Source organism: Falco punctatus, assembly GCF_963210335.1.
Source record: "Falco punctatus genome assembly, chromosome: 21".
Classification (NCBI taxonomy): Eukaryota; Metazoa; Chordata; class Aves; order Falconiformes; family Falconidae; genus Falco; species Falco punctatus.
Genome location: NC_137601.1, coordinates 324645 through 334651, shown reverse-complemented (window position 1 = coordinate 334651; position 10007 = coordinate 324645). Strand labels below are relative to the sequence as shown.

The following is a 10007-nucleotide window of genomic DNA, read 5'->3' as shown; positions in this document are numbered from 1 at the left end:
GATTAGGTCAAGATTAACAAGGCAAGATTTAAAACACATCTGTTTAACAGGAGGTGATGCAGTGACAGCAAGGCCAGGCAGGCTGTGAGGGATCTGGACCCTGATGTGTGATTTAAGCCAGACTCATTTGGAAGTAGCTCCCAGACCTTTCAAGCCTCAATAACCTAGAGACTCAGGTTTACAACCTTATTCTTTATTATTATTTCTTGACATTTCATAAAACTAAATCTCCATTTAATTCTCATTTTACCCAAAAATATTTTGAACTAGCTCTGTAATGCCAACAGGAAAAAACAAAAAAAAACAATCCACCAACCAAAAATAAACAAACAAAAAAAACCCACGACCGGTGCAGTCAGAGTCTCTCGAGTGGGACAGGATTCAGCTGGAAACTTAGCAGCTGAGGAAAAAAGAAAAAAGGGGAGAAAAAATAAATATCCCCCATCTCTGAGAGCTCTCAAGCTGTGAGGGGAAAACAGGAGGCTGCTTCCTGCCACTGCAGCCAGGTTGTGCTGGCTCTGGGGGGAGGAAACTGGCTCTTGCACCCTCCTCTGCCCCCGGTAAAGTGCCAGGCCCACAAGCAATGGTTACGAAGGGAAGGGGCGGGGGTCAGGAAAGCTCAGACGTGGCCCCACCCCCCAAAAAAATGATGGGGAAAGCAAGGAAAAAACAACACGGGCCATTAAAGCAGGTTTGACTCTGGGTCCGAACACCAGCTGGGGTCTTGAAGATGGTCAGGTGAATTCCAAGAGATCCAGGCACCTTGGTGCAACTGGGATACGCAAGCCAGTGATTTTTGGAAGGGTGACGATGGGGATTTCAAAAAGCCAAGAGCACTTGCTCCCCACTGTGCAGACCCCTGAGATGCCCCCAAGGCATCAAGCTCTGCATCCAAAGAGAGCAGATGCACTTCAAAATGCAGTCCAGGAGTGGAGAGCATGCCAGAAAGCTTTTAGGCATTGACTGGGAGAGAGGAGCTCCAAAAAGACATAAAACGCTAAAAAAAACCCCTACACCTCTGAGGTGGATCCTTCCCTATTCCAAACAAAACCAGATTCAGATCAGCATGGTGGCAGCAGTGGGATCCTGGGGAGGAGCAGACAGGAGGCTGAAGGAAGAGGCATTGTGAGCAAGCAGGTGCAAGAAGACAAGTGCAGCGTTGGATCCCAAGATGGGATCTGCAGGATTAAGGGGGAAAGAGCATGGCTGTGTGCAAGGCCGGATCCCGGGGCGATGCCGGATCTGGCACAGGTAGAGGTGGCTGGCAGGGAGGGTGAGGGATGGCTGGTCAGGCGCAGATTTTGATGCGCGTACCCTTGGCTAAGATGCGAAAAAAAGGGAAGATGCGCTCGTGGAAGGAGGCGTTGAAGGTGTGGATGTGGGTCATGCTCTCGGCATTGTAAAAGCAGAGCTGGCCTCGCTCGTAGTCCAGGTAGACGCCAAAGCGCCGGGGCCGTTCACTGGGCAACAGGGCTGTCTGCTCTGTGGCTGTCAATGCCTGGTACTTCTTCCCATTGGTGCCCACGCACCAGATTTCTCGTTTTTGGTGAGGACCCATGGTTTTCTCTTTGCGTCGAGCTGTTTCACGGGCTGCACCCACTGCCCAGCCTCGTCGGCCTCCCACCTCTACCTCCCAGTAGTGGCGGCCAGTGGTGAAGCCCTGGGAACCCAAGACGCAGTAATCCGAATCGAAACGTTTGGGGTTGTCGGGCAGGTCCTGGCGGCGTTCGCCCAGCTTGACGCTGCGTCGGTCAAGGGAGAGGCTTAGGCGAGGGTGGGCTGTGTCAGGGTCCAGAGTCACGTCGGCTGGAAGGGAGACGGCAACATTACAGGGTGTGTGTGTCACTGGTCACCCCGGTCTCTTGGGCTCCCAATCCCAGGGTTTGTTGGTCTGTTTCCCCCCCCCCCCCCTCCTTTTAGTTTCCAACCCCAAATCCTCAACCATGTCCATACCCGCAGCATCAGTGGGTGACAGCCCCCACTGTGGGCCTGCTTTTGACTGCAACAGAGCTCAACCCTTTTAACCCCTCCCCAAACCCCTTTAACCCCCCAAACTCCCTTTAAACCCCAAATTCCTTTAACCCCAATTCCATTTTAACCCCTTTAATCCCCCAGTTCCCTTTTAACCCTGGAGCAGGTCTGGCTTCAGCCCCCACAGAGCTGTCAGCAACTCTGGATCGAGCTCTGCTTTTAGGGTGGAAAGAGGTGACAGCCGTGTTAGGGGAAAATGAAGACCAACGGACAGAGCAAGGCGTGGGAAGAAGGGAAGAGGCTGGTATTAAGGGGACTGGCAGACTTTAAAAGGGGGCATGAAATCTGGGAAGGCAGAGGTAAAGAGGGAAACCCAAGACAGCTGGGGATATGCAAGACATCCCAGTGTCCATTCCCTAGGACCACGACAAGAAGCTGCTGTGTCCCCTTGGGCAGAGGACCTAGGTCTCACTCACCTTGAGGGACTTTACTGAAGACTTTCTCCATCTTTCTCATCACCACATCCTGCAGAAAGTAGTTGCGATATTTTTTCCCCACGTCCACCGGCACCATCTCGGGCTCCTGAAATTTGATGTTCTCGCATCTGCCAGGGGAAAAAAAAAAAAAAAAATGGGGATTCAGCACGCTCAGGGGGAGGCAATGACACAACAGGAGAAACAAGATGCCCTGCACACAGCCAAAAAACGCAGAGCAGGGCAGAGATCAGCCCAACCGGTTACACTGGCACAGCTGCAGTCCCCACCCCGTCTCAGCCGCAGGAAGCAGCCAAACTCCTGGCAGAGATGCAGCCGCATCCACCCAGCGCTGGTGACAGCCAGGCCCTGCTCCGGCACAGCCCTGTTACCTGCCAACGAGCAGCTGGGGGCTGATGTAGAAGAGCAGCCGCTTGTTTGATTTAAAGATGACTGGAAACAAAATGATCCCTCCATATTTACCAGCAGCTCCTGCTTCCTCGGGGCAGGAGGTCTGCGCAGGCACACCCAGCTCTGCTCCCAAAAAGCAGCTGCCAGGTGCTGCAAGGGACTCTTGAGATCTTTTCCCAGCTTTTCTCTTCTCCTGTACACCCCCAGTTATTCCATGTATACCCCACTAAGCCATCAGGCAGGAGTTCCCACCATCACATTCGTTTTGGCACCAGCCACAACCGAGCTGTCCCTTGTCATTACCCAACCCCAGCCTGGAAAAATGCCCACCACACGAGGCTTGAAACAAAAGCCCAAGGTTTTCTGGTTTTGTGTTGCCCTCTCCTCCCGCCGAAGCTGTTTACAGTGAGAAGATGCCAATGGAAAGTCACTGACCTGATAAAAGTGCCTTTGATGTCCTGCGGAAAAGGAAGCAGCCAGGTTGGAAGCGAGGAAGAACGAGAAAGAAAAGATTAGGGAGGATGGGGGCTGATCACACTGTGGCTCGCACTAAATTCCCTTAGCAGCCAAGGCTCAGCACCGTGCTGATCTACATCAAGCCAACCACCCCAATGGCCAGGATGAGTCCCCTCCCATGAGTCTGCTGAGGGGAATATTCCACAGAGAGGCACATTCCATGGATTCACCCCTCGGTAGAGGCTTTTCCCACTAATACAGACACCCTATCAACCCCCAAATCTCTTGTGGCATCCCGATTTCCCCCCCGTGGTCCCACAGACGATGCGGGATAGGGAAGGATCTAGTCATCGGGTAAGGATGCTTTCCCGTGAGGAATACCCTTTTTGAAGTAAGGTCCGCTCCCCTCTTGGCAGCTCTGCTTAATTCTCGCCGCTAACATTCTCTCCTTGCTATAAAACAGGGCCAGAGCTCCTCAGCTGCCAGCAGAGAGCTTGAGCGAGGGTTCATGGTCCAGAGATAAACTACGTGAATCATCTGAGCTTACAGCTCTTTGGGAAGATTCAAAAACATATGCAAGAGGCCTTGCCTGGCAGGGCACCTGGGCTCTGCCCTCCTGCTGGGATCCCCAATTGCGACTGTCCCTCTTCCCACCCCAGGAATGGGGGTGGGGTGAGTGGGTTGGGAAAGACCTTGAGCAGTTGCAGCCCATCCTGTTTGCTCTTGTCCTCTGCCTCAGCGATGAGCCGGCTGAGGGCAGCGCTCTGCTCTTCCAGCTGGCTGATGTTGCTGCTCTGACGGGCCAACAAGCTCTCATAGCGTTCCTCCAGCTGGTGTAAGAGCAGGACTTGCTCCCCAATGAGGAACTGGTGCAGCAGCTCGAAGTCAGACTCGAATTCCTTGATCTCCAGCTTCATCTTGTCCTGCGGAGTGGTGAAGAGGGAGGAGAGGTATCCTTAGCTCAAGTAGCAGACCCAAAGGACACAAATTTGTTCTCTCTCCCAGGCTACCAATTCCCACAACACATTCAGGTACAAAACCCCCTTAATTAAGCTCTAATTCAACAGGGAAATAGCTTCCAGCCCTTGTGATCCTGACAACTGCAGCAAAGGGACTGCAACGCCTCCATGAGAGCTCAAATCTGCAAGGCAGAGGGGGAAAAGTTTCCCTGCTCATCCCCCTCACCAGACTTCGGGCCAAGAAACACTCTTTAGCAGAGGGCTGATTATTTTTTGGCAGCGTGAAAGGTGGAAGACAGAGAAATGGGGAAATAAATAAGTGTGGAAAGGAATCATGCACAGGACGATCTGCTGTGCCGGAGGCAGCCAGCTCTTACCCTCAGCTCTGTGATCTTCTCCTCCTCGTTGGATTTCTGCTTCAGGACCATATCCAGCTTCTTCTTCAGTGGCTCCAGATGGCTCTGGAGCTTATTCTGCGAAAGAAATGCATCTCTGTCATCCCTGCCTCAGGTAATGCCTGCCTGCCTGCCTTCCCCTCCTCTCTCAGTCCTCCAGTCCCCAACTCCACAGCAGGGCTGAAAACAAAACCTCCTGCCCAGATCTCAGACCATTTCCCTTCCGCTTTCCGTAACTGCTCATTCTGGGAGCCACTTTTAATTAGAAAGTGAAAAACCCTGCCCTGCTCGGATCAGGGAACATCTGCAAAGGCCAGATACACAGTCACCAAGCACAGACTGTTACTGTCTGTTGCACGGCTGCGGCCATCACGCACGTGTCCCACTGGGTGGGGATCAGGACCCAGAGAGGGATCTGTGCTCCTAAACTCAGTGCAGACCTAGGACAGACTTAGGCCATCCTTTCAGGCTGGGCCTTTCGGTAGCGGCATGGTCCTAGATCAGCTTAAGCCAATGACAAAACCAGTACCTGCTTCATTGGTCATGACTCCCTGTGCTGAATAAGCTTTGGCATTTCCAAAAAAACACACAACCAAACCACCAACCCACAAACCAACTGTTTCTGCCTTGCTGTCCTCCCGGGACACTCCCTCTGCCCTTCACAAAGAGCTCTCCCTTTAGCAATTAATTTTTCTGCCTCCTTGAGTGTTTGCAGCAGCTTTCCTACTGCCAAGAAAAAGCGAAAACGGACTGAGCCAACCCAAAAGCAAAAAGTGCTGCTGGCCACGCTCCGACAGCCCACCACGAAACAGCCTGACACAGGGGTGAGACACCCCATCACTGTCCTTTCCCCTCCAAACCACCTCCACCTCTCCAAGCCTCCTCCTGGCTACCAAACCCCACCCAAAAGTCTCCAGGGGCTCAAAGGGTGTTGACTCTGATGGGAGCAGCCAAGACCAGAGCACCAGAGAGCTTCCAGTGAGGGAAGACAAAAGCAAGACATGACCTCGCAGCAGCAACTCCTCCAAGACACCTTTGGATATTACAGGAACCGAAACCCCAACTCCTTGCTTCCAGAAGGCCCCAAAAAGCAAGACATGACCTTGCAGAGAAACCAGAGCGACAAGCAGCAGGGCAAGTAGCAGCCTGAAGGGCTCAGCGACCACCATCCCCTGTCTACCCGCCATGTTTTTTGGGGGGGTTCTCCAGTCATGTCCAAGTGGGAAGCGACACCTTTGAGACAGCAAAGCTATTCAGTCAAAACCCCTAATGAAGGGCCTCCACCACTGGATGCTTGGGGTCAGGCTCTGCAGACCCTCAGGCAGGTATCACCCAAGCTGAGGGAGGCCAGAGAGACCCTGGGAAGAGCTTTCTAAATTGTGGAGCCACCATGACATGGGTGCTCATTTCAACTCGCCACAGCCCAGAGGGGTTTCACCCAAACCCAGGCCAGCAGGACCAGCTGAGCTCACCCACTCCTCACCAGGATAATGTCTCCACGATCCCTCACTACCATTGCTGCCTGATCCCCAAATCTCCTTCCCTGTGGTTAACCAGACTCTTCCCATCCAAGCCAAGCCAGCCACCAGCTTTGTGGCTTCCCAGCCTCCTGCACCCCAACCCACACAGCCCGTTCATCTCCTTCCCCCTCTCCGCTCACTGAACCAGCCCAGCGAGACCCACCTGTATGCCGCCTCCAACCACCCAACGCCATCTGCCTGCCGCCAGCAGGACCCAGCCTGTGCCACTGGCTCCTGATGGTGCTGACAGCTGTTTCCCACCCCACTTTCCTCCCCACTCCCCCATCAAAAAAAACCCCAAACCACTCCATTACCCTGACACCGAAACCCTCATACCTTGTAATCCTGCACGACCTCCTCGAGAGGGACAACACTGTGATGCTTGTGGCTCCGTGACTCCCTGCACACCACGCAGATGGCTTGTTCGTCCACCTCACAGAACAGCTTGAGAGGCTCCTGATGCTTCTCACACAAATTTGGTGGCCCCTGACCTCCCACTGCTACCAGGGCCCCTGGGACACCCACTGTGGCTCCTGAAACTGAGGGACCAGCAGCAGGTGGTGCAAGGCGCTGGGGGTGTGGGTGGAGCTGGCGGATGATTTGCACCATGTTGGCCAGCTGAAGGTTGGGGCGGAAATTCCTCTGGAAAAAGGTTTTTCGGCATTGTGGGCAGGTGAAGGTCTGGAGGCGTCGAGGCCGTGTGGCCAGAACAGGGGGAGGAGGTGTCTGCACCTCTTCTTCCTCCTCTTCCACCTCCTCCTCTTCCTCCACATCTTCCTCCATCACATCCTCATCATAGTCCTCATCCCCAAAGTAAAGTTCTCCCCCGACCCCACCGTCCCACATGTCCTCCTCCACGGGATCTTCCCACAGGTCAGTGTCATCTTCTTCTTCGCTCCACATATCATCTTCCTCCTCCTCTGCACCACCATCCTCCTCCTCCTCCTCCTGCTCCACATCCAGCTCGTCCTCATCCAGCTCATCCTCCTCATCCTCCAGATCCTCTTCCAGCACATCGCCCATCCCCACCTCTCCGCCACCCACTGCTGCAGCCCCCGGGGCCACCTCGTACTCAGCCTCACCACCCCACAGCTGCGAGATGCAGACACGGCAGAAATTGTGTCCACAACCGATGGAAACGGGATCTACAAAATAGTCCAAGCAGATGGCGCAGATGGCTTCCTCCTGCAGTGTCTCCACTGGGTTCAGTTGCCCACTGGAGCCCCCTGAAGGGTCCCCATCTCCTAAAACAGCTGTGGCTGCCATGGGGAGAGTGGGGAGGAGAGTCACTTCTTCCTCACAGGACCCTAAGCTCCTTGTCGACCCCTTAAGTTCTCCTATGCTTGGGTGGGCACCAGCTCGAACCCAGAAGGGTGGCCGGTCCCCACCCAGATGTCACTTCCTCCTTCACCCCCTCCAATTTTTCCCCACCTTCCAGGGCCAGCACTGCTCTAACCCTCGCTATTGCTTCCCTTCAGCACCCCCTCGTCCCCCCAAAACCAGGGGCTGGCCCCGATCCTGCCCTGCCCCGGCCCCCTGAAGCCGGGCCTGACCCTCCTGCCCACCCCACAACACCCCCAAGGCCCAACTGGGACCCGGCAGAGGCCTGGCTCCTGCCCCAAGCACCCCGTTCTCCCCAGCAGGGCCAGGCTCTAGGCCTCACTACACCTTACAGCGCTCCCCGCCGCGGGGCCCGGCCCCAGCCTCAGCCCAACCGGGCCCGCAGGTGCCTCCCGCGCTAGGCCGCTGCCCCGCCACCCGCCCCGCTGCTCGCGGGCCCCGGCCCGAGCCCGGAGAAGACGCTCTATCCCCTCTCCCGCCCCCGCCGCCGCTGCTCTCTATAGTGCGGGCTTCGCCAACAGACGGGAAACGCCGCAACGCTTCCGCTTTCCGGCCTCCCACCGCAACACCCACCCCTTTAGCGCCACATGACCGGAAGTGGCGCTCTAGGCACGGGCAGTCGGTTGCTAAGGTACCGGGAGGCCGGCAGCAGACCGGGAGGCCGTCGCTGTCACCGTCACCGTCACCCGCGTTGCCGCGGGGCTCCGAGGGCCCCGTTGTCCGTGCAGCTAGCGCGGAGGGAAGCGGCGACAGAGGCTACGGCGACCCAGCGCTCTCTGTGGTTTCCGCCCGGCGTCGGGCTTGTGTGCCCACCCATCTCGTTGCTCTTGGAGGTCTGGAAGGGGGGGACGAATCGGCGCTGAGGGTGTGGGTAGGGCCTCCGCGGGAGGAGGCGTGGCTGCTTGGGGCAGTACCTGTGGTGCGAGCGCGTAATGCTTGCGGAGCCCGGCTAGCTCAGTCGGTAGAGCATGAGACTCTTAATCTCAGGGTCGTGGGTTCGAGCCCCACGTTGGGCGGCCCGAAAGCTTTTTACATTTCCCCCCCCCTCCCCGTATCACTTTTTTTTGTTGCCACACTGCACTCTTCCCTCCGACGGAGCCGCGGAGTCCCCGGCGAGACCCACAACCCTCGGTTGCCCCCGCACCAGAAGTAGGCTGCACGGTCGCGATGCAGCCTTCACCGTGTTTCTGTAGTGTAGCGGTTATCACGTTCGCCTCACACGCGAAAGGTCCCCGGTTCGAAACCGGGCAGAAACAGTGAAATTTTTATTTTTCTCCCGCTTCCTTTTTATTCTCTCTTCCCCACCTTCACACAAGCACTTTTAACGATTACACACACCCTGCTCTCGCGGCTTGCAGCAGGGCTGGGCGGTAGCCGCTGGGTGACACACGGCTATTCCCCCCGCACCGGGGAGCGGCTGTGCTCCGGGGCCCTGAGGGTTCCCGGTACCGGCTCCCGGTGCCATTACATCCCCGCGATTGCTGCAGCGTTATGGAAGTGTCAGGGCGGTTTATGAGGAATCCTGCTCAGTAGCAGCCCGGCTAGCTCAGTCGGTAGAGCATGAGACTCTTAATCTCAGGGTCGTGGGTTCGAGCCCCACGTTGGGCGCTTGAGTTTTTTTCTCCCCTCCTAGGGCACCAAATTACTCCTCTTCCATCCTTTTTCCTTTATATGTTTTAATCACAGCTCTTCTTCCACCATTTCCCCATTGTATACATTTTAATCACAGTCCTTCTTCCATCATTTTTCCTTTATATAAGTTTTCCGAGCCCAATTCCCATCACACAGGGAATCAGGGCCCCATCACAGCCCGTTTCTTATTCCCTTTTGAAGCAGAAAGGACTTCAGTGTGAATTCCCCTTGCTGCCACTTTTTTTTCCTCCACACTCATTTCCTGAGGGTTTTGGTGGGGGTTTTTTTGCTTCATCTTCCTCTCTGATTTTTAGAGGTACACACCGCTTTTTTCACTCATAATTTAGAGAAGTTGTGAGGTGGAAGAGTGTTGCAGAATGGCTGTGTGATCATGGCCATGACTCCCTTAAAGATCTTTGTGAAACAAAGTTAGTGTAAGTTAGCTGAAGCAGGCCTTGCAGCTGTGCTGAGGCATGCTGATAAGGAAGCTGAGAAAAGCACTGACCTTGTGCCTAATGTTGTAAATAACTTTGAGGAATTCGCGTAGACAAGAGAGAAAAAAATATATGTAGCTAGCTATCCGCAGAAACCGCAAGTAGGAGGACGTATAAAAATGTAATCCTTTAGAGCTTAGCCAATTAGCAGATGATTTGTAGGCATAAAATTAACTGGAACTGTATATAAGACATAATCGCGCCGTAATAAATGGAAGCTTGCTTTATCACTCACATTGAGTCGGCTGCTTGCTTCCCCTCGCTCGTCGCAGAAGAGCTCACACTGATGCACGAAGTCAATGCCTGAGGAAAGCAAGAGCTGCAGCGTCGTAGCAGCTATATATATACATACATA

At 54.8% G+C, this 10007-nt stretch overlaps 1 protein-coding gene across 1 annotated transcript; it reads right to left on the bottom strand.

Annotated features, from left to right (window-relative positions):
- Positions 1 to 172: 172 nt before the first annotated feature.
- On the bottom strand, positions 173 to 7748 carry TRIM41 (tripartite motif containing 41). Its single transcript, XM_080370654.1, has 6 exons — positions 6522 to 7748; positions 4648 to 4743; positions 4004 to 4234; positions 3291 to 3313; positions 2448 to 2575; positions 173 to 1806 (listed from the first exon to the last, which is right to left on the bottom strand). Exons 1-6 carry the CDS (start codon positions 7449 to 7451, stop codon positions 1289 to 1291), a joined length of 1926 nt encoding a protein of 641 aa, XP_080226780.1. The 5' UTR covers positions 7452 to 7748; the 3' UTR covers positions 173 to 1288.
- Positions 7749 to 10007: the final 2259 nt, after the last annotated feature.